General features: G+C 40.5%; 1 protein-coding gene across 1 annotated transcript in view; it reads left to right on the top strand.

The window, feature by feature from the left end:
• Window positions 1–20,637, top strand: part of rin1b (Ras and Rab interactor 1b) — a 54,903-nt gene extending 34,266 nt beyond the window's left edge. Inside the window, exons 4-11 of the mRNA XM_060925379.1 lie at window positions 574–646; window positions 933–1,024; window positions 2,472–2,839; window positions 6,484–6,985; window positions 14,188–14,493; window positions 16,418–16,549; window positions 18,087–18,253; window positions 20,329–20,637. Of these exons, the coding sequence (XP_060781362.1) occupies window positions 574–646; window positions 933–1,024; window positions 2,472–2,839; window positions 6,484–6,985; window positions 14,188–14,493; window positions 16,418–16,549; window positions 18,087–18,253; window positions 20,329–20,637 (1,949 nt within the window). The remainder of the gene's footprint in view (window positions 1–573; window positions 647–932; window positions 1,025–2,471; window positions 2,840–6,483; window positions 6,986–14,187; window positions 14,494–16,417; window positions 16,550–18,086; window positions 18,254–20,328) is intronic.
• The last annotated feature ends 4,285 nt before the right edge of the window (window positions 20,638–24,922 follow it).

Raw genomic sequence — 24,922 nt, 5'->3', positions numbered from 1 at the left:
AGATAAACACTTCTGAACAGACTAAGATTTCCTTTTTCAGTTTGTGTCACACTGTCCTGTTGTTGCTGAGAAATATTTTCTGATACTAGTAATAATATATCAATTAATCACAAATAATATGTATACAAATGAGTTTGTTTTAGGGTGATTCATACCAGATCATTTTTGCGCATTTTAAACATAGACTTTAGCTATATTAGTCACTCGGTGCCTGTAATGCCCACAGCTCTGGAGAAAATAATGAGTAATTTGTGAACATTGGTGGTGGTCACAGCAATTTCTCATCTGTTTTACGTATTTGCAATGTGCAGAGTTTAAAAGTTGCAGTGTGTCATAGGAATTAAATGTTCCAAGATTATTCAATGATTAGTAATTGATTTTGTGATTTATAAAGTACTCCAACGTGCTTATTCACTGGTAACTATACAAAAAAAGTTCTCTTTTAAAAATTGTTTTTATAACAGCCACAGGATAAGCACTTTGTAGTCTGTTGTGCTGATGTGTGCTTCTGCTTATACTGATTTATGGCACTAATTTGTTTGAAGGATGCACTGTGTCACTGTTTCTCTACAGCATTCTCTCTGGAGAGCTCAGCCCTGAGTTTTCCTGATTTGTGCAGATTAGTGGCCTTTTACTGCATTAGCAGGTAATACACAGAGAGAGAGAGAGAGAGAGAGAGAGAGAGAGAGAGCTCGATTAGTTCACTAGAAAAATATACCATATTTTTAAAACACAGTATAAAGTCAGCAGATGTTTTATGGTTTTGACTTAATGATCCTGAAAATGGGTTAGACAGCAGCACTGTATTTTTTAATGTTAAAACTGTCAGAAGATTTATATTCTGTGGAAGGTTCTAAAATAATTACAGTTATTGCACTGCATTGTGGAAGACAATAAGTGTGTGTGTGTGTTTCTGTGTTTCTGTTCTGGAGGGATGTATTGCCTTTCCCACTTGAGCTTCCTGAAGCTATCGCACAGGCCACCAACCATTCACAGCTAGAGAGTATCTCACACCTTGGCTTGGGTAAGACCATTAACCCCCACCCACCCACACACACACACACACACAGAACAGAACAGAGCAAAATAGAATAGAACAAAGTAACACAGAATTGAACAGAATAGAGTGAACAAAAATAATTAGAAAAAAATAGAATCATAGCAGGGCGGCACGGTGGTGTAGTGGTTAGCACTGTCACCTCACAGCAAAAAGGTTCTTGGTTCGAGCCCAGTGGCTGGCATGGGCTTTTCTGTGTGGAGTTTGCATGTTCTCCCCGTGTCTGTGTGAGTTTCCTCCAGGTGCTCCGGTTTCCCCCACAGTCCAAAGACATGCAGGTTAGGCTAATTGGTGGTTTAAATTGACCGTAAGTGTGAATGTGAGTGTGAATGGTTGGTTGTATCTGTGTGTCAGCCCTGCGATGATCTGGTGACTTGTCCAGGGTGTGCCCCGCCTCTCGCCCATAGTCAGCTGGGATAGGCTCCAGCTTGCCCGCAACCCTGCACAGGATAAGCGGTTATGGATAATGGATGGAGAATAGAAGCAAAAATAATGATGTATAGAACAAATATAGAACAGAACAGAGTAAAATACTGTATAGAATAGAAACAAAACAGACTTAATTATGTATAGAATAGAAAAAAATAAACAAACAGAACAGAGTAAAATATGACTATAGGTAGTTCTTCGGTAACAGAATTACATTCACAGCAAAATGTGGTAACTGTTTTTAGTTGCAGTGCTCAAGATAATGGTATTAAATAAAAATTTCACACTGTATGGGGTATCTTTTGAACCTAAAAAAGCATAGAAAAATTGGCTATGTTTAACTCTGAACGCAAAATCTTTTATGAGAAAAGAAAAGTCAGTAACAGAATAACATCAGAAAAAAAATGAACTTTCATTTCTTAAAATTCAAACCAAGATTTCTCCAAAGCGACATTGCTATAATTGGGATGATTTTTAAATCTGGTTTTCAGTACATTTTTCCTTGGATTCCATACTTTAGCAATATCACTGAACTGACAAGTTAAGACAATCTTAATCATTTCATGATTTTGGCCTCTCTGGTGAACAATTGCCCATATATAGATTAAAATTGTATAAATATTGAACAGAACACAATAAAATGACTATAGTATTGAATTGACTTAAAAAGAAGAATGAATAGAATAGAAAAAGGTAAAATATGTTTGTATAGAAAATAATTGTATAGAATAGAACAAAAGAAAACCAAAAGAGAACAGAACTGAATACAGCCATATAGTATAGATAGAATAACATTCAGTACAATAGAATAGAATGGAATAGAGCATGACTGTGTAGAACAGAACAGAACACAAAAAATCATAAAGAGCAGAATAATACATGCTTTAGGAGAATAGAATAGAACAGAATGTGATGTGTTGGTTTTCAGAGTACGCACTTATCGATGTCTCCATAATAAACCATCTGATATTTGTGCTCCTCTTAGAGTTCTGGAGTTCTCAGGCCTCCCCTGGCCCCCCTAACGGCCCTCCCACCGTGTCTGTGAACTGGTCATCCAGGCCACGGTCACCATGTTTCATCAACCCCCTCTTCCTGCAGCCTTCCCAGCCAAGTCGAGGGGCTTCACACAAACGCCACAGATTGAAACGCAGCCTGCGAGTCCGCGTGTCCACCGAATCATCATTTTGCCTGACCCCTGGAGAGTCTGAATGGAGCCAGGGCGACACGGATGTGCTGAGAAGCAACGAGAGGATGGCACGGAGGGCAGGGGGCCTGAGCGTGCTGAGGAGAACTGCTGCTCTGGCACCTACCTCAGAAGAAGAGGATGAGCAGATGCTGGGAGAGGTGCCTCCAGTGAGTGTGTATGTGTGAACACATGCAGTACCAGTCAAAAGTTTACACACACCTTCTAATTCAATATTTTTTCTTTTTTTATGAATTTAAAAGACTTTCCATATCTTAAAGTAATTTAAGTCATTTCTCTTTACTTAGTTGAGCAGTTCTTGACATAATATGGATTACTACCATTGTGGAGTAGGGCTATTTACTGTATTTTTATTATTTACTATTTACTCTTTGATCTCAAACACATTAAGAAGGCAAGAAATTGCACTAATTGACTTTTGACAAGACACGCCTGTTGAGTGAAAAGGATTTCAGGTGACTACCTCATGAAGTTGGTTAAGATAATGCCAATAGTGTGCAAAGCATCATCAAGGTAAACGGTGGCTACTTTGAAGAATCTAAAATATGAAACATACTTTGTTTTTGTTTTTTTAACAATTTTTGGTTTACCACATAATTCCATACGTTATTCCATAGTTCTGATACCTTCAGTATTGTTCTACAATGTAGAAAATAATCAAAATCCAAAAAAGCTATGAATGAGAAGGTATTTCCAAACTTTTGACTGGTACTGTAGATACAGTGGTGCTTGAAAGTTTGTGAACCCTTTAAAATTTTCTATATTTCTGCATAAATATGACCTAAAACATCATCAGATTTTCACACAAGTCCTAAAAGTAGATAAAGAGAACCCAGTTAAACAAATGAGACAAAAATATTATACTTGGTCATTTATTTATTGAGGAAAATGATCCAATATTATATATCTGTGAGTGGCAAAAGTACGTGAACCTCTAGGATTAGCAGTTAATTTGAAGGTGAAATTACTCAGGTGTTTTCAATCAATGGGATGACAATCAGGTGTGAGTGGGCACCCTGTTTTATTTAAAGAACAGGGATCTATCAAAGTCTGATCTTCACAACACGTTTGTGGAAGTGTATCATGGCATGAACAAAGGAGATTTCTGAGGACCTCAGAAAAAGCATTGTTGATGCTCTTCAGGCAGGAAAAGGTTACAAAACCCTCTCTAAAGAGTTTGTACTCCACCAATCTACAGTCAGACAGAGTGTCTACAAATGGAGGAAATTCAAGACCATTGTTACCCTCCCCAGGAGTGGTCAACCAACAAAGATCACTCCAAGAGCAAGGCGTGTAATAGTCGATGAGGTCACAAAGGACCCCAGGGTAACTTCTAAGCAACTGAAGGCCTCTCTCACATTGGCTAATGTTCATGAGTCCACCATCAGGAGAACACTGAACAACAATAGTGTGCATGGCAGGGTTGCAAGGAGAAAGCCACTGCTCTCCAAAAAGAACATTGCTGCTCATCTGCAGTTTGCTAAAGATCATGTGGACAAGCCAGAAGGCTATTGGAAAAATGTTTTGTGGATGGATGAGACCAAAATAGAACTTTTTGATTTAAATGAGAAGCATTATGTTTTTGAGAAAGGAAAACACTGCATTCCACCATAAGAACCTTATCTTATCTGTGAAACATGGTGGTGGTAGTATCATGGTTTGGGCCTGGTTTGCTGCATCTGGGCCAGGACGGCTTGCTATCATTGATGGAACAATGGATTGTGAATTATACCAGCGAATTCTAAAGGAAAATGTCAGGACATCTGTCCATGAACTGAATCTCAAGAGAAGGTGGGTCATGCAGCAAGACAACAACCCTAAGCACACAAGTCGTTCTACCAAAGAATGGTTAAAGAAGAATGAAGTTAATGTTTTGGAATGGCCAATCAAAGTCCTGACCTTAATCCAGTCAAAATGTTGTGGAAGGACCTGAAGCAAGCAGTTCATGTGAGGAAACCCACCAACATCCCAGAGTTGAAGCCGTTCTGTACTGTTATTTGAATGTTATTTTCCTCAATAAATAAATGACCAAGTATAATATTTTTGTCTCATTTGTTTAACTGGGTTCTCTTTATCTACTTTTAGGCAGCATGGTGGTATAGTGGTTAGCACGGTCGCCTCACAGCAAGAAGGTTCTGGGTTCGAACCCAGCGGCCAGCAAGGGCCTTTCTGTGTGGAGTTTGCATGTTCTCCCCATGTCTGTGTGGGTTTCCTCTGGGTGCTCCGGTTTCCCCCACAGTCCAAAGACATGTGGTTAGGTTAATATGGGAGGTTAATATGGGATGCCCTTGAGCAAGGCGCCTAACTCCCAACTGCTCCCTGGGCGCTGTTAGCATGGCTGCCCACTGCTCTGGGTATATGCGTGTGCTCATTGCTCATGTGTGTGTTCACTGCTTCAGATGGGTTAAATGCAGAGAGGAAATTTCACAAGTGTGTGATGAATAAAGTTGTGCTTTTTAGGACTTGTGTGAAAATCTGATGATGTTTTAGAAATATAGAAAATTCTAAAGGGTTCACAAACTTTCAAGCACCACTATATGTGAGTGTTTTTGCAATGGCATAGCTGACTATGGATCTGTATTAGGAAAGCATCAATCCAATTTTTTTTTCAACATAATACTGATATCAGGGCTCTGAGGGATGTGGTAGCTCAAAGGTTAAGATGCTTGGTTGCTGAACAGAAGGTCAGGCATTTGAGCCCTAGCACCACCATGACTGCCACTGTTGGGTCCTTGGGCAAGGCCCTTAACTCTATCTGTACAACCCAATCCTATCCACATTGAGGTGGGAAAAAGTTGTAGATACCCAACCACTGGTATCAGAGCTCTGAGTATTAACTGAAAACTGATGCTAGATACTGACATGCTCTGAATGAGACCATCAATGACGGCGTAGCTCACTCTGGCCCTGTCTAGTCCAGAAGGAATGATCTAAAGTGGACCACCTTGTGCAATAAATGTTGTGAGTTATATACACTATGTACAAACTATATACAAGCTATATATAGAAGCTATATCCATCCTAGGAATACCTACCTGTTTGCCAGAAAGAATCCAAAACCGCGAGGAATTGACCGAGAAGAAGAGATTTTTGTTGAACTGCTCATTAAGGCTTAATTAGTCCATAACTTCATTAATAATTATAATTAAGCAACTCTGGGTAGAAGTTATATGCACCCTAGGTATCCCTACCTTCCTGCCAGAAGGAATCAAAATCAGTGAAGAATTGAGGGAGAAGAAGCAATTTTTGTGGAAGCTGCTCGTTAGGACTTAATTACTCCATATCTTCATTATTAATTGCACTTATGCAAATTTGAGTAGACGCTATATGCACCTCAGGCAGACCTACCTTCCTGCCAAAAAGAATAAAAATCGGTGAAGAACTGAGAGAGAGAAGAAGCGATTTTCATGAAATGTGGACAATGCCGGACGGATGATGGACAACACATGATGGAATAAGCTCATCGCCTGTTGGCCAGATGAGCTTATAATCAAAATTTGTTCTTAAAACCTCACAGATTTTATGATGGTGCGATTTTGGTTATGTATATGATCCTGATGATGAATGTCATATCATTCAACATCACAAGTATCCACAACAAAAAAAAAAGCATCAATACAGAGATTAGAAAACCACTGAGCTGAGACCGATCCAGCATTTCAGGTCAATATTGTCCCTGAATTTCAGAATGCTTACAGAAGCCTAGTCATTTTTATTCCCCCAGTCAAAACATCTTTGACAGTCATTGTAATGTTCTTCTGTTAGATTGTTCATTTGATGTGTGCCATTTCAGACATCAGACCCACAGCTGGAAAAGACAGAGCTTAAGGACATGCCTCAGGATGAGGGGCTCTGCTTGGCACTGGAGCGGCGTCATGCTCCTTCTCTTGCCGAACTGGACAGCAACAGTTCCTTCAGCAGCCTAGAAGAGGAGGAGTCACAGCCAGACTCAGCCCTGCAGTGGCCTCCCCTCACACGGGGCACCCGTTTCCCAGTCGCCAACCCTGCCTCCACCCTACGCCGCATGAGTGCTGCCTTCGTGTGTGTTTTTGCTCCTGAGCGGCGTGTAGCCCGGCTGGTTGATGAGCTGTCCCGAGACAGGCGCTCTGCCTTTGGATCTCTGGTCCAGGATTTCTTACTAAAACAGAAGGAAGAAATGAAGATGCCAAGTTGGAGCTCAGCTGTGGAGCTGCTTCAGGGGTTGAGAAGGTTCCTGTCCCAGGCCAAGAGCCTACTTCTGGAGGCTGCAGAACTGGAACCTCCCATAGAGACGCTGGTACCTGAGAATGAGAAAGGTTTGGTATTAGTGTATTTATACCTTCTTATTTTTTTGGAATCTAAATATTTATAAGGTATTGATGATTATTATAGTCGTGATTTTATAGAAGATTAGTGCTGGCTACTAGGCAAATCATAGGTTTCTATAGTAACAACTCAAACAAGGACCTGTACGGTGGATGCCCCACAGAAACAGATTAAAAACATGTAAACTTGTGGCGATATGATGACGCTTTCTGTGAGGTGACATTTATTTAGGATTTTTGAAAGGAGTCTCCAGTGTTGCCTGTTCATTTCATTTTGTGATACTGGAAGGTCTTCAGGACAAAGGGTTTGGTGGTTTGTGGATTTTCTGTCATGAGAAGATGCATTTTTTTCTTATTAGTTAAAAAAAGAGGGACTGGATTGACTGTTTATCACTGGTATAAAAAAAGTGATAACAGGAACTAACTTCTTTTGTGGATGTTCGATAATATTAATTATTATATCCACATTCACTGGATATGAGCAGTCGCGTGCTCTAATTGGCTATTCTACTACTAGGATATCAGCTCATATACCGTGAGTAGAGAAAAACAAAATGGCAGAGCATGTTGCTGAACCAACCGAGGACGAAATAAAAACTCTACTTGAAAAAAACAAAAAAATACAAAAAAAGCAACAAAATATGGAATGAAAATATTTGATGGTAAGAACGTATCTTATTTCTTTTTCAAGAATTATCACATTTTTCACAAATTGCTACTGTCATTTTGCCGGTTTGTTTACATTCTTCATCTTTAAGCATTAAAATTTGTTGAATTTTTTTTTTTTTAGACTGGTTCAGAAGCTCAAAGAAGTTTGAAAATTACAGAACTGAAATCTCATCTCATCTCATCTCATTATCTGTAGCCGCTTTATCCTGTTCTACAGGGTCGCAGGCAAGCTGGAGCCTATCCCAGCTGACTACGGGCGAAAGGCGGGGTACACCCTGGACAAGTCGCCAGGTCATCACAGGGCTGACACATAGACACAGACAACCATTCACACTCACATTCACACCTATGGTCAATTTAGAGTCACTAGTTAACCTAACCTGCATGTCTTTGGACTGTGGGGGAAACCGGAGCACCCAGAGGAAACCCACGCGGGCACGGGGAGAACATGCAAACTCCACACAGAAAGGCCCTCGCCGGCCACGGGGCTCGAACCCGGACCTTCTTGCTGTGAGGCGACAGCGCTAACCACTACACCACCGTGCCGCCCAGAACTGAAATGTCCAAGGAAGAATTAAATACCTGTAGATGTCTAAAGCTATTCTATACCTCGGCACGACTGCAAAATGACACTTTCTACAAAAAAAAACAACAACACTAAAGTCAATTCATGCAGCCATTGATAGGTTTGAAGTAGATAGAAATGATAGAAATTATTTTCTTGGAAGCCCTGAGATGACCTGGCGACTTGTCCAAGGTGTACCCCGCCTCTCGCCCATAGTCAGTTGGGATAGGCTCCAGCTTGCCTGCGACTCTGTACTGGATAAGCGGCTACAGATAATGGATGGATGGAAAAATATAAATGCTCTGTTTCCCAAAATCCAGTGAATGTGGATAGAATTATTCCACTCAATCTTGTTGCGCATGGCTCGATGCTATGCCCCTCATCGGCTATCAGCTCATGTACGACTTGATTTTGTGGAATAACTGTTAAATATAACTATGGATAAAAAGTATGATGTGTTGGAAAATAATCAACACCACCCAGTCATTGAATTATTTCCTACGAAAGCACACCCTGTTGTTTTATTTTATTCCACTTATAATCTTAAAAGAAAAATCCTGATCTCTTGAAAATGTCTCCTGAATGTGTGGGTTGTTATATCACTATCCCAAATCACATTCAGAAATGAAACAAGAGAACAGGAGAGAAACAGTGATAGAGATACTGTTTGTGTGTATGTGCCTGTATATTCATAATTGTCTTTAAGAAAGAAAGAAAGAAAGAAAGAAAGAAAGAAAGAAAGGAATGCACATGCTTGGCACACAATATGCAAAATATGGCCTGATCTCTGAGTGTCGGAAGCTGAGGTGCTTGGTGTTGCATGAGCAGGACTGTGTTGGTGGGTGTATTTGCATTTTATGCTTCTAATTTATCATAACCACATATCATAAGCCCACGCACATTCTTCAGTAGAGCGAAATGTTTGTGAGGTGAGAATTAGAGGAGACATAAGGAGCTGCAGAATATAGTTTGCTCTGTACTCAGATGCTAATGATGTTAAGGTGCTTCTGTCATTGGCTGTACCCTCATGATGTGACAGCATGAGTAATATAATGCCTTCAAGCCTGACGCATATGGTTTAAACAAAGGATTTTTTTTTTTTTGGGGGGGGGGGGGGGGGAGTGTTTGTGAGTCTGGAATTTAACACTTACAGCTTGGGTAAGAAAGTACAATGTTAATGTAGAGCAAACACTATAGCTAAACAGATGGAGAATTAATTAGTACAGATTTATATCATACTATAAACTCTATATGATAAATGTGCTTTAGGTATTTAAAAATAAACAGTGTGATTTAAACTAGTATCAAGGGGCTTTCAAAATCCCTCCTGCGCCAGGATCTGGTCTTCCAGAAGTTTCTGCTTCTATAGCCCTCAGCCTCTTGCCTATTACGTAGCTAGGGCTACAGTGGGGGGTGGGGGCTTATCCTCTGGTAACCATGAGAGTTTGACTCCATACTCGCATCTGTATTGCAGCGTGCCTTGCCAGAAGGCAGTAGGTAACATTTTTATGATGGTCTTTGGTATGACCCAACCACAAGTAGAACTCGCCATGTCCCCAGTTAAGAGACGGACACACTAACCACTAGGCCAGCTCGCAGTCATCAAGGGGCTTTAGTGCCTAAAAAAAAGAGAATAAGAGGCGAGGTACACCCTGGACAAGTCACCAGGTCATCGCAGGGCTGACACATAGAAACAAACAACCATTCACACTCACATTCACGGTCAATTTAGAACCACCAATTAGACTAACCTGCATGTCTTTGGACTGTGAGGGAAACCAGAGCACCCGGACGAAAACAGAGTTTCTTCTTCTTCTACTTTATTACTGGCATGATCTACAACTTGAATTCAAAAGAATACTCATTTCAATTACCTGTTACTTTGTGTGCAGTCAGGAACAAAATCATTTTTGCAAACATTTTGCCTATTTAGAATTTATTGAAAGAAATCAAAATAATTCCAAAAGGAGCTCCCAGCCACTGTTCATTTTCTGTCTTCAAATTCTCTAGTGTACTGAGGCCAGTCATTCTTTGCTGTACCGTCTGTAGTGCTGAAGTCACTTCCATGAAGCCTACGTTCAGCTCCCAAATGACCCGAATACAGAATAAAGCATGAATGTTTAGCATCGCAAAGGGATTTACTACAATAGATGCAACTCGGTATTTATTTAATCCCATCATCTGAACAGAAAGAAGACATACTCCTGAAGCATTTTTGTTGTATGAGGTGAAATATCCCAAATCTACCTGTTTGCTAATATAAGAACATGTACAACCCCAATTCCAAAAAAGTTGGGATGCTGTGTAAACTGTAAATAAAAACAGAATGCAATAATTTGCAAATCATGGAAACCCTATATTTTATTGAAAATAGTACAAAGACAACATATGTTGAAACTGAGAAATTTTATTGTTTTTTGAAAAATATATGTTCATTTTGAATTTGATGTCAGCAACACGTTTCAAAAAAGTTGGGACAGGGGCATGTTTACCACTGTGTTGCATCACCTCTACTTTTAACAACACTCTGTAAACATTTTGGAACTCGAACTCTCTCTCATTATCTTTAGCCGCTTTATCCTGTTCGACAGGGTTGCAGGCAAGCTGGAGCCTATCCCAGCTGACTACGGGCGAAAGGCAGGGTACACCCTGGACAAGTCACCAGGTCATCACAGGGCTGACACATAGACACAGACAACCATTCATACTCACATTCACACCTACGGTCAATTTAGAGTCACCAGTTAACCTAACCTGCATGTCTTTGGACTGTGGGGGAAACCGGAGCACCCGGAGGAAACCCACGCGGGCACGGGGAGAACATGCAAACTCCACACAGAAAGGCCCTCGCCGGCCACGGGGCTCGAACCCGGACCTTCTTGCTATGAGGCGACAGCGCTAACCACTACACCACCGTGCCGAACTATTTTGGAACTGAGGAGACCAATTATACTGTAGTTTTGAAAGAGAAATGTTGTCCCATTCTCACCTGATATACAGTTTCAGTTGCTCAACAGTTCGGGGTCTCCTTTGTTGTATTTTGTGCTTCATAACGTACCAAATGTTTTAATGGAAGACAGGTCTGGACTGCAGGCAGGCCAGTTTAGCACTCGGACTCTTTTACTACAGAGCCATGCAGTTTTAATATGTGCAGAAAGGGGTTTGGCATTATCTTGCTGAAAGAAGGAAGGCCTTCCCTGAAAAAGATTTTGTCCAGATGGCAGCATATTGCTCTGAAATGTGTAAATATCATTCAGCATTAATGATACAAGCTACCCATGTCGTGTGCACTAATGTCCCCGCATACCATCACAGATGCTGGCTTTTAAACTGTGCACTGATAACAAGCCAGATGGTCCCTCTCCTCTTTAGCTTGGAGGACGTGGGGTCCATGATTTCTAAAAAGAATTTCTACTTTTGATTCATCAGACCTTGGGACAATTTTCCACTTCACCTCAGTCCATCGTAAAAGAGCTCAGGTCCAGAGAAGGTGGCGGTGTTTCTGGATATTGTTTATATCTGGTTTTAACTTGCACTTGTGGATGCAGTAATGAACTGTTTTCACAGACGATGGTTTTCTGAAGTGTTCCTGAGCCCATACAGTGATTTCCACTACGGATACGTGTCTGCTTTTCATGCAGTGTCGCCTGAGGGGCTGAAAATCACAGGCATCCAGTGTCAGTTTTCAGCCTTGTCTCTTGCATACAGAGATTTCTCCAGATTCTCTGAATCTTTTAATGATATGTACCATAGATTATGTGATCCCCAAATTCTTTGCAATTTTACATCAAGGAACATTATTCTTAAATTGCTGCACTGCTTGCACAGAGCAGTGAACCCCCTCCCCATCTTTACTTCTGAGAGGCTCAGCCTCTCTGGGATGCTCTTTTTATACCCAACTGTGCTACTGGCCTGTTGCCAATTAACCTAATTAGTTTCTTAGCATTACACAGCTTTTTCAGTCTTTTGTTGCCCTGTCCCAACTTTTCTGAAATGTGTTGCTGGCATCAAATTCTACATGAACATATATTTTTCAAAAAAGAATAAAATTTCTTAGTTTCAACATTTGATATGTTGTCTTTGTACTATTTTCAATGAAATATTGGGCTTCCATGATTTTGCAAATCTTCACATTCTGTTTTTTTTGTTTTACACAGTGTCCCAAATTTTTTGGAATTGGGATTGTAAAATAGGGGCTCATACCACTCCAGTCATTTGTTAAGCTAGAAAGATGCATCTGTGTTCATTTGTACACAGGTGTGTAGTGGGCGTGGTACGCCGGGGTACGCCGTCCACCCACTTCTCCCGAGGTGAGATTAAAAAAAAAAAAAACCTGTCATTCAATGGCCTGAGTTTATACGCTCTTGACAGCCAACGTCAAATGTAAGTTATACGGATTTTATTTTTTCACTTTCGAGGCAGCACGATCTGTCGGTTTAATGCTTTATGATCTTTGAAGTTCTAATGCGATTTTTGCTCAGTATAGGCCTATGATTTTGAATAGCCTAATAATAACAGTAGGGTCTGTGTGTGTGTGTGTGTGTGTGTGTGTGTGTGTGATTTCCGGGCGTTCATGGTAGCAGCACTGAGAGGGCAACAGAACTGATATAATCGCCTGCCTGGTCATCCTTACGCGGATAATTTCACCACATACTGTATTATATATATGATTTGAAATTCATAATCTTTGTGGCCTCCCTGTTTAGTGTTTTGTTGTACATCCAAAAATGTGAAATGACAATAAATTTAAAGAAATACTCAAGTCTTTAAGAAGGAGTGCATGGTAGGGCTTAACCCAATGGCTGCATGTCATGTATTTTGTATACGCAGGTGCCTCAATCGCGCCAGACTAAATGCTTGATTTATTCGATTGGTGCCTTTTATAATAAATTTCAGCCCATTGCTGGTTTGTATGCGATGTGAGTGAGTGACGTGACTTTTTTTGAACTTCTGGACACATGCTGTAGCTGTTGCGACGGCAGTAAGTAGGCTAGTAAAAATATCGAGTTCAGAATGCAGCTCGGCTCAAATTAACATGAATCGAACATGAACAAAGGTGTTTGTGTATCATAATTTCCAATATTTTGGCTTCACGCCTGATAGTCCATGTTAAACCTATGCAAGGTTTATGTTGAGTTCCAGCAGCAGAGTGGTGCTGTCTACGACGATGCATTCGGAAGGAGAAGGCGAATTTGTTCCTCTTTAGCCATTTCGGCATATTTATTGGAGACAAAATAAACCGCGGCTTTTCGCCATAACAGTTGGGCTGTACTGACAAACACGAATGAAAATTGCACACATAAAAATGTCTGAAAAAAAGTGTCTTCTTGTGCCCTCTTGTGTTGTTAAAAGAACGTAACATTTATACAAATCATTCATACCAAACATAGGCGACCAAACAAAGGCTACCGCTTCTGACATGATATCAAATCGATGACGTCACGAATCGCGTACCCCCACTTTAAAAATCTCCACTACACCACTGTTTGTACACAAGCAGAAATGTGTAGATCACCCTGTAAATTAGCCACACCACCAAGAATAAAGTCATTAATACAGCTTATTTTCATAAATATGACTGGAGTTTTTTGTAAACTTGAAAAAAGGTTCACTCAAGTTGTTCTTTATAGATGAATGACTTCCTAATAGAATTAGTGTTAAAAGTAGTAGTATTAATAATTAAATGGTATAGCCTGGGTGGAAAAAAAACACTATATTGGCCATGGTGTAAGAGTGTTTATGCCAAATGTGGTGCTTCTGTGTTAAATTAGGAACAATTCTAGATTCAGCTTGTGTTTTGTTCTTAGCTGATGTCATGAACTGTTCATTTGATTAGCATGTACATTTTGAATTTCCTTGATGTCAAACCTAAAATCAAATCAAACCTAGTACCTACACAGACTTGAGTAACCCTCTGCTTTATTTAATGCCCCACCCCACACCCCTTCCCCCAATGCAGAGCTGGCTTTGGAGAAGGCTTTGTTTGGTTGTGTACTGAAACCACTGAAAGTTCAGCTGGGCCAGATGCTGCTCTCACTTCACACACAGGACGGCACTCTCCAGAGATTCACTAACAGCCTGCAGGCCTGTCAAGAGGGGGCACTGCAGCGCCTGGGTGTACGTGTGGCGGTCCTGGATGCTCAAGGTGTAGAGAGAGCAAAGAAAAAGCTCAATCTCATGCAGAGAAGCCACTCACCAATAGACAAAGTGCTGCTTCTGCTACAGGTGTGCAAGAGTGTGTACAAGGCCATGGGAGCACAATCTGGTGAGTGATTTTGTTAAGAAGTTCAGAGATAATACCCACAACTACTATTAGTGTATCTAACAATTTTAGGTTTTTAAAGATGCTCTGCAATTACCGTATAAGTGAGAAAATATAGCTGCAAGCAGCGATGAAGGGTCTGAGCACCGAGTATATCAAATCTGGCATGAATCTAATAAACTGCCTTGGATGAGAGTGTCAAAGCGCACAAATCCAAAAATAACTCACTTCCTGTTGAGTATGGCTAATACAATGTATATTACAATTTTGTTCGTCTTGGGGCACCCCACACACCTACCAAATCTGACACAGATAGGTGAAACTATATACCTTGCAAAAATATCAATGACCTGTGTGGGCTCTATGGAGTCCCCTGGATACACCTGAGGCCAAGCCTCTGTCCCTTAGTAGTGGTGGCCAGGACTGACATGTGTACCAAATTTCATGAGTTTTCACCCATGGGAACCACCTCAAAAATGGCCAAGTCTTGAATAATAATAGAAGAAGAAGAATCATTAGGAAAACAATAGGGCCTTGCACCATGGTGCAGCGCCCTCCGGTGGCCACCAGAGGCCGTGCGCTTCCGGTGCTTGGGTCCTAATAAGTGAGAAGTTTAATTAATGGCCAAATTTGCCCATTCTGAATCCAGTACAAACAAGAAAAAGCAAATGATGCAGATCACCAACATACAACCAGCTTACCCTAGTCTGGTTAACACCAGACCATATCACAAGTGAAATATGGTCTGGAATCCGCCTATTGAATTTCTCGTAGGGGAGGTGTGGTTTATGATTGTCAACGGCTGTTTATTGGACGTTGCGAATGTCTATCATTTGACGTATACGTAGCCCATGGCCAATCATGGCAGTTGTACCCGGTGACGTAGTTAGAGCGACGATTACTGCCGTTTGTGCAAGACAAAAACTTAAGCTGTAGATTGATATTAAACAGTAATACACAGTGGCACTGTTACAACCACAGTAGGCACAGGAATAGGCATAATAGCAGTAGTAATAGCAAATACTTACCATTTATAGGTCAGATGCACTTCATCTACGACGATGCCAACCAGGTTGGTCCTGTAAACAGTGGTGGCTAGCATGTCCTCCCACTTAGCACTTAGCCAGGCCTCGGGACTGCCGAACAGAAGCTGGTACCAGCAACTCTTGATAGCATTTTCCTGCTCTGGACCAAGCTGTGCCGCAGAAATCCCGAGATTGCCTGCCTCCTTTACCTGGTCTTCCACCAAGGCAGTCAGTGGCGAGACTACCGCAACGACCGGGGTTTGGCTAAACCCCATCTGCTTAGCCACTAAGGGGGCTAGTTGGTAAATGAGACTTTTACCAAACCCTGTCGGGAGCAAGGCAAAGGCATCTGTCTTCGTGTCAACGAAAGACTGTAACGCCAAACGCTGTTCTTTTTTTTAAACAAACTTTCGCTCTAAACTATTCAGAACAGTGTCTAAAGCTTGATCGAAAGTTTGGTTCGTATCGCTCGCCGCCATGTTAAATGTGATCCGTAAACAGTCCCAAATAAACTACAAGCTTCCGTTTGTCGAGTAGTACACGTCACTGTCTTTCCACCCCTCCCCACTCTCTGATTGGCTCCCTAACTCAGGCGAGCCTTTAGACCATAGTTTCCATGCTGTCTTTTCAGATCGGAACGATTGTGCAAAGCAGCATGGGATTTCCCAGGCTAAGCTTACCCTTGGAGGGAGCACTGAAGGGGATGTGTTTTAATCTGAATTCAGAAGAGTTAACTTCAGCTGTCTACACCCTCCACTAAAGTTGCTGTCTATACTTTTAATATAAAAAGCATTGATTAAAATGTTATAACAGTTTGCTTGGTGTAATTATAGGAAACTCACTGAGTGGGTCATGTATCTTTGTAGTCAATCCCAACCTGTGTTTAATTTCCTGGTTTATAGAACAAGAATTCAGCTCAGAGGATTTCCTGCCTGCTCTGTCCTATGTGGTAGTTCAGTGTAACATCCCACAACTGCTGCTGGAGACAGAGTACATGATGGAGCTGCTGGAGTCCTCTTGGCTGTCAGGAGAAGGTCAGAGCCTACAGCAAGTCTGACAATAACACCGCAAACCGGATAATTAGGGTTTAGTAAAATGTAGAAATATGACAAATTCAGCAAATCTGTGTGCACAAGCCAGCTCATGTACTATGATCTCAATAGCTGGATTTTTTTTTTTTTTTATAGTATTCAGACTTAGTTTGATTTTCAGCAATGGTCAAATGATTGGATTTTGAATTATATCAACCACAAGCTTCTCAAATGCTGTAGCATGAAACAAAACTTGGATAATGGATTGAATTGGCTAGGGGCAGTGACGAAATGGGCGGTGTGATGGAGAGGTAAAAAAGACACGATGAGTTTGTGAGAATTTAAATTATTCCAGGCAAAACATTGTTTATTTCATGTCATGAAGCAGATTAGGAGCTCCTCCACCAGCTCTGTTATTTTCCAATATCAGGACCATATGGTAGCTCGGTAGCTCATATCTCAGGTATTTCATGGTCATTTACTGGTATTTGAATACAGAAGTTTGGATATGTTTTCTTACTTGTAACTGAAGAAGCTTTACATAACTATATTTTCTAATAAAAATAAATAGTTTATTTGCGCTATAGTTAGGTAATTACATAAAAGGTGAAGACAAATTTATGGTAAAAATGTATTTAAGATCACATAGGACAGGCTAGATTTAACAGTTATTCCACGAAATCGAGTCGTACATGAGCTGATAGCCGACGAGGCGTGTAGCACCGAGTTGACTACAAGCCATGTACGACGAGATTGAGTGAGTGGAATAACTGTTTTATTCTATCCACATTCACTGGATTTTGAGAAACAGAGCATTTTTATTTTTATTTTTTGCAAATTCGATAAATAAAAACTATACTAAACGTCCGACAAAATCATTTCTGCATAGAATGTAAACAAACCAGTGAAATGACAATAGCAATTTGTGAAAAATACAATAATAATTCTTGAAAAATAAAAAAGATACATTTTTACCATCAAATACTTTCATTCCACACATATATATACACACACAATTTTTTTTTGGGGGGGGGGTCTTCTTCTGTTTCTTCTTTTAGGGTTCTTTTTTTGGCAGTTGGCAAACCAACTTAAAGGTGCATTACCGCTACTGACTGGGCTGGAGTGTAGAACAGGAAATACTGGGGGGGAATCTATTTTATTTTAGCTATTTCTGTTTCTTTTAAATACTTAACAATTTGGGGGGGTTGTTTTTGATTAGAGTTTTTATTTCATCCTTGATTGGTTCAGCAACACACTCCACCATTTTGTTTTTCTCTACTTACGGTATATGAGCTGATATCCTAGTAGTAGAGTACCCAATCAGAGTGCATGATTGCTCATATCCAGTGAATGTGGATAGAATAATAAATTTACATAGAATATGAATTGATTTCAACCTTCGGTAAAGTTTTTGACCAAATCTTCTTTAGAGATATCTTGATGTAAGAAATTAATACATACCTGCCAGCCAAAGAGTAAAACTATGTCGGTGAGTTTCAGTGGAGTTCCTGTGTAACATCACATAAATATTCTCTTTTAGGAGGGTACTACCTGACAAGTATTTACGCCAGCCTGTGCCTAATCCAGAGCCAGCCTGGTACTCCATGTCCTGGTGGTTTAACCAATGAGGCCCAGGAGAGTCTGAGGGAATGGAGCAAGAGACGATCCCAGGAGGCCAAACTCCATAAAGAGAACCAGCAGAATCAGGTTTAAAAAATACACACACTTTACAAGTGGTATTTTGATGCAGGTTAAAACAAATATGAATGATATGCATTTTTAATTGATCCCTGAGCTCTTCTGCAGGTCCAGCCATGCCTCACACACGACTTACATCATTCCTATTTACAGCATCATTTTTATTCACAGCATTGTTTTCCTTCACTGTGCTCTGCCGGCAGCTGTCAGTCTGCTCTGTACAGCACCACAGTCTGATTAACCCCAAGCACTTTATAGTTTCGTTCAGCTGGAGATCTGTTTCTGTCTCCATTTCTGTGCTTTTCAGACTTTTAGTTACTGCTGTGCTTCTCCATCCCTCATCTCGTACCACCCCCGCATCTCTGCTCCTTTCAGCAACACACACTGAACCCACTTCCTGACAGTAACCCAAACAGTCCACACTAGCCTGAATTATGATTAACTACCCAAAGCCTACAGGAGACGAAGCACTCCATCATTGCAGTAAATAACATAAGAGGCTCAGGAGTAAACATAACTTCATTCACTCACTCACACACACACACACACACACACACACACACACACACACACACACACACACACACACAGAGTATCCTTATGACATAATTACTCATGCAGTTAATTAATACTATGCCTACACCTAAATCTGTCCCTAACCTTAACATATGTAAACAAAAAAAAAATAGTTTTATTAACTTTTTGGGGTTTGTAAATAAAGCCTGCAGTTTTTTCCCCATTTTTCTTCTTAATTTAGTCACCTGCCAATTTCCTCCCACCAACTCTCCTCTATCATATGACAGCTACCAACCAGGGAGGGTGAAAGCTAATGCAAGCTTTCTCCAAGAAACATGAAACCAGCCAAATGCATCTTTTCGAACTGTTTATGCTGTATCACAGGCAGTGTAACACTCAGAGGAAAGCGCTTTCTGCCCTCTTCAGCATACACAAGCTCACAGGTGCCCATGATTGGTTCCACAGGAGAGTGAGGCCCTGTGTCTGAAATCACTCCCTGCTCACTATATAGTGGACTATATAGTGAGTTCACCATTTTGTAGTGCTGTCCGAATGTATAGTGAGAATTATTACACCCTATATAGTGGACTCATAGTATCCCACAATGCATCATGAAAAATAGCGTACAACTGATGGTCACTAACCAAATACCAGTATATACCATCACGTATTGCGGTCGTGCTGAAAGAAAAAAATGTTTTGGGGTGAATGAACAGAGGAAGAAACGCATTATAAACAGACATTCAAGTACAATTAAAAATAGTAAGATAATAGCAAATTATTCAGATATTAATATGAATGTGTTGTTTGGAGAAATGTTACATGCTCAGTTATCAAATAGTGTGCACATTTCTGCAACCAGGTTATTGCAAGTATTTTCTTCGTTCAATTTCTTGCAATAAAAGTTGAAAAAAAGATGTGGCATGATTTATCTTGGTTTCCTTTTTTACAAAACAAAACCCTGACATTTTAACAGGGGTGTGTGAACTTATCCTGTGTGTGTGTGTGTGTGTGTGTGTGTGTGTGTGTGTGTGTGTGTGTGTGTGTGTGTGTGTAGTTTACACACCTCAGATTCATAAAACTTCCACGCTAGCGAGTGACTGTGACAATTTGTAAACAAACATGGCCGCCAGGTTTGCTTCATTAAAAAGGGAAGCTTTTGCGAGAATTTTGAAAGAGAAAGATGTGTTGAACACCCGAAAGGAATGTGTATGTATAATAATAATAATAATAATAATAATAATAATAATAATGGCTTTTTTCATGGTATATCAGATATATTCCATTCAGCTAGCATGATATTGAACTCGTTTTCTACTTGTTCAGTATCATGCTAGCTGGATGGACTAGATCTGATATACCACTCAATCCCAGCCAATATTATTTAAATATTAGTAATAATAAATTTAAGAGAGATGTAATATGGTGCCCATGGTATAATCACAGTTTGCAAACCATGCTTTGCTGTGCTGAAAAACATTGATAAATGTCATAAGCTTGGGTCTTAGTCACCATCCTTTGTGTGTGTGTGTGTGTGTGTGTGTGTGTGTGTGTGTGTGTGTGTACAGAGGTTTGTGCGTATTCTTTTCCAGAACACTGAGTGTTGCGCTGCCCGCACTCTCCATTGGAAAGCAGGCGAGAGTGTGGAAGTATTAACCCGAACCTGCGCAGAAGTGTTTGCCATAAATGATCCACAGCATTATTGTTTGTTCTGGAGGAATGGAGGGGAGATGCATCCTGTTCCTCTACACACACAGCCTCATGAGCTGGCTGCCCCCACCCTATCCTACCTCCGCAAAGATCACGACTTCAGTAAGATGCGCAGGCTGACCAGAGGTGGCGCTGTGGATCTCGAGGAGTCTGCATGTGAGGAGTAAGGATGCAACTGTACTTTGCTCGGCCTGTTTTCCACAGTGATGTGGTACGAGGGACTGTGAAGAAAGTGTGTGCATGAGAATGTTTACTTCAGACCTGGCAAGAACTGATGATCAGTTAGGTTGGGTTGCACGTCAGTGTAAAGGTCACGATTGAAATGTGAAAGTTAGATTAACGGAGAACATTACTTGGTAATAATGCTTAAAGCAATAGTTGCCAGTAAAGGAATCAAGAACTAGCCTATAGAATACTTGTAAATTACCTGCTACACAGGATATAAATACCGTATGTGTAGTTCTAGTTGTCTTGAGAGTGGTTGCCAAGATTTTCTGCTGAATTTCAATACCAAAGTGTTGAACATGATTCCTTTATACAGCATCTTTTTTAACAGGTGGATGAATAAATAAGTATATATATATATGTATATTATGTACATTTACATGTACGCATCTGAGATGCCCCAAGTGTCAGTATTCAATAGAGTCAGTAAAAATTAGGCTCTTTCAGCTGTATTGTAGTGCTTTAATATATATGTAGGAGAAAACAAAGCATTTGTGGTCTTGTAAATAGATATAGTTCCAGTGTTTTGAGGTTGTCTTTGGTATCTTTTTAAACCGTAAACTGGAAAACTGTACTGTAATTTATTTTTGAGGTCCTTTATTTTGCTCAGTACCGACCGAATGAAATATTGAATCAACTTTACAGACTTGGGTAAATTTGGTAAATTGCATTGACTTAGTAATTGTATTTGAATTGTGTAAATAATCTTGAAGATGATACTGCTGAATTTTTGTCATCGTGAATTTTCCAGTCGTTCCTTTGAAGACGTGGCTGGACCGTGCAGCTGTACCGTGTTGCATTCGCTGAATGTGCTTTAATGGTAACACCCCATGGTGCTTTAAGTGATCGCATAAACATGCTAAATGGATTGACTGGTTTTCGCTGTGTGAACTGACCGTTTTATCCTGTTTTACTGGATCTCATGCAGATGCTGAACTTTGTAACACTTTATTGCCATGATGTATTGTATGAACTTATTCTACTTGAGTGTTCATTTAATTTTAGTGAGGAGAATTTTAAGTCAGTGCAAATGGACTTTATATTCGGAATGATGTGTTTGAAACGTGATCTCTGCATGCAGCCAGTTGTAATGAGTTGCCGCCAGTGTCATAAGCGCATGCTTGAATTGCTAAAGTACAAATCTTAGCTTTTTCCCTCATTGCACTGGTATGACTGTGCTGTATTTTTCTTCAGTAACAAATAACATTAAATCTTTGTGGATGCTAAAAGTTAGACCTGTTTTGTTTTATTTTATTTTGTTCCAGACCACCTGGGCAGATTGTGGAAATGTAGAGGACCTTAATACAGCCGTATTGTGTACAGAGACGGACTCTGATTTATTTTCAGTAGCTATGTATCATTCTCCAAACTCGATTGCCACCTTAGTGGAGAATGATGGTAGCCTGCTGGAGTGTAAAGGAGTGTAATGGAGTACAGAACAGCAGCTGCACTGAACATGCTACAGCTTGGAGTTAATAGTGCCTTGGCAAGACTAAAGCTGGACACAGTTGAGCAAGTGTGTAATCCATGTCATAGTACATCTACCCAAGTGAGTGAATAGCATTAATGAGCTCTTATGTGCATTTAAGAGCATATCAAAGGTGTGACATGATACTGTACACTCACCGGCCACTTTAATAGTAACTTGTTCTTGATTCTAAGATTCCTGTTCTTGGCTACAGGAGTGGAACCCAATATGGTCTTCTGCTGTTGTGTGCTGAGATGCTTTTCTGATCACCATGGTTATAAAGAGTGATTATATGAGTTATTATATCCTTCCTGGCAGCTCGAACCAATCTGGCCATTTTCCTCTGACCTCTCTTATCAACAAGGCATTTGTTTCCACCCACAGAACTGCCATTGCTCACTCAGTGTTTTTTTGTTTTTTGCACCATTCTGTGTAAACTCTAGAGACTGTTTGTTGTGTATGAAAACCCCAGGAGATCAGCAATTTCTGAAATACTCAAACCAGTCCATCTGGCTCAAACTAACACCCATGCCACAATGAAAGTCACACTTTGAGATCACAATTTTTCTCATTCTGATGTTTTAAGTGAACATTAATTGAAGCTCTTGATTTGTATCTGCATGATTTTATGCATTGTGTTGCTGTCAAGGGATTGGCTGATTAGAAAACTGCATAAAACAGCAGGTGGATGTATGGGTATTCCTAATAAAGTAGCCGGTGAGTGTATAAGGCCATGCAAAATGGCTACAGTGGTAAATGCACAAACCCTAGACTTGAGATTAACACCTTCAACCATGTCTCCAAAGCATGATTCATATTTGTAAGTGGCAACACCACCTATATGCAGACTTGATGTCTGGTATGGATGAGTGTTTCTGTGAATACTGAGAAATTTGGGGTGGGCAATTTGGCAAAAATGAAGTATGTTGGGTTTTGGTATAAATACTGCCAAATGAAATTACCATGTCCCAAGTGAAAGGTACACAGTAGAGCTGTGGTCAAATGCTTTTCTATTTTTCAGTACACAACATTAACCACATACATCATTTTGTGAGATGTCAACTCTGTAACAGATGGACCAGCTACTATCTATTCCTGTAATACAATCCTGGTGGCTGTAATCCTTAATTATTGTGTATAACTGACAGAAAACATTAACTTGTAATTTTTTTATCTTAGTTTGAGACTAAATATAGTCAAAATATTTAAGCTAATAATAACTAAGCTAGGCCTGTTACTTTTTATGCACCCTCTCCTTTAAAGTCAAAATCAAATGGCTTGTTGTATAGAATTGGGCTTCATCAGTAGACATTGTTGGTGGAATTGTATCCTGCACTGCAGTATCCAGCAGCATCAGCAATGCTAAATCTACCTTCAATTAGACATCACATTGTTGATGTCACATAGTTGACAAATTTTGGACTTTTTGGCTTGCCATGTCCATTGGGATCAACCTATTATTGCCCAGGGTCATGTACATGAACAGAGTGGGCTGTCACTTTGTTTCATCCTACTGACTACTTACCACAGTTAATCACACAGATGTATTCACCATCACATAGTTGACACGTAAAAAAGGTACACTTCAACTTTTACATACTCAACTCCACGCAAAAAAAACATACCAAAAGCAGTACACATGATCTTGTGTATGAGATGTTGTTCTGTTGTCCTGCCAGATAACATGACACAGGTGAACCTTGTATCTGAACCTTGCATCATTGCAAGGCTGGGGCTGAATTCAGCACCATCACAGAGTTGACCGCAAGTTTGTGGGACACCTACTTTGGCTGAGCTGCAGTTGAAATTATTAAAACCTGCATCAAGTTTAGTTGTATTTTCTTTAAAGGAGATACGCAGAACCATAGGTTATAGGTTTTAGATTTCTCCACATTACACAGGCCTAGAGATGGGACACACATTTCTCAGTATTCACAGAAACACTTGGATATCAGCAATCTTAGGTGGTGTTTACGTTAGACCGTATCCGTATCGTTGTTGTTGCGGATGCACTGTCCGTGCACATTAAAACGCCGGGAAACGACTCCACAGGCGGAAGAGTTTGAATCCGCCAGGGCCCACGTATTCAACCCAGTACGTATCTTATCCGGTGCTGTGTAAACATTGAGGAACGAGGATACGCAGTGCTGAGCTCTAGCTGACGTCGTTATTGGACAACGTCACTGTGACATCCACCTTCCTGATTCGCTGGCGTTGGTCATGCCACGTTGGTCATGTGACGCGACTGCTGAAAAACCTTCTCCTCTTTAGTCCCAATGACACGGCGTCCCTGATTTCCATAAAGAACTTCAAATTTTGATTCTTATGCTCTCTCACTCTCTCACACTCTCTCGCTCGCTTGCTCTCTCTTTCTCTCTCTCTCACACTCTCTTGATCTCTCTCACTCGCTCACTCAATCTCTCACACACTATGTGCTTGCAAGTGGTGAGTGACTTGCACATGCCCGATATGCACTGGGATCATGTGACGTGTCATCTAATTAGTCATGTGATTAGCGTATCCGTGTATTGGCGTTGCTGTGTGCATGGGGAACGGTTTTGTTGCGGGCACAGAAATTTTGTGTGTGTATGCGAATTGTTTTAAAAACGTTAATCTGATGATCCGCTGATTCGAAATAATGTAAACAGGGCCTTAGTAGTAAAACTGGGAATGCTTCACCTCAGACCATTTCATTGTTGCCTCTCAGCCATGGACATGAATAGTAGTGATAAGTACAAGTGCTCATGCTCAGAAGTGTT

This window comes from Neoarius graeffei, chromosome 1 (assembly GCF_027579695.1).
Source record: "Neoarius graeffei isolate fNeoGra1 chromosome 1, fNeoGra1.pri, whole genome shotgun sequence".
Taxonomy (NCBI): Eukaryota; Metazoa; Chordata; class Actinopteri; order Siluriformes; family Ariidae; genus Neoarius; species Neoarius graeffei.
The sequence above is the reverse complement of the archived record's forward strand: the minus strand, read 5'-3'. Positions and strand labels throughout refer to the sequence as shown.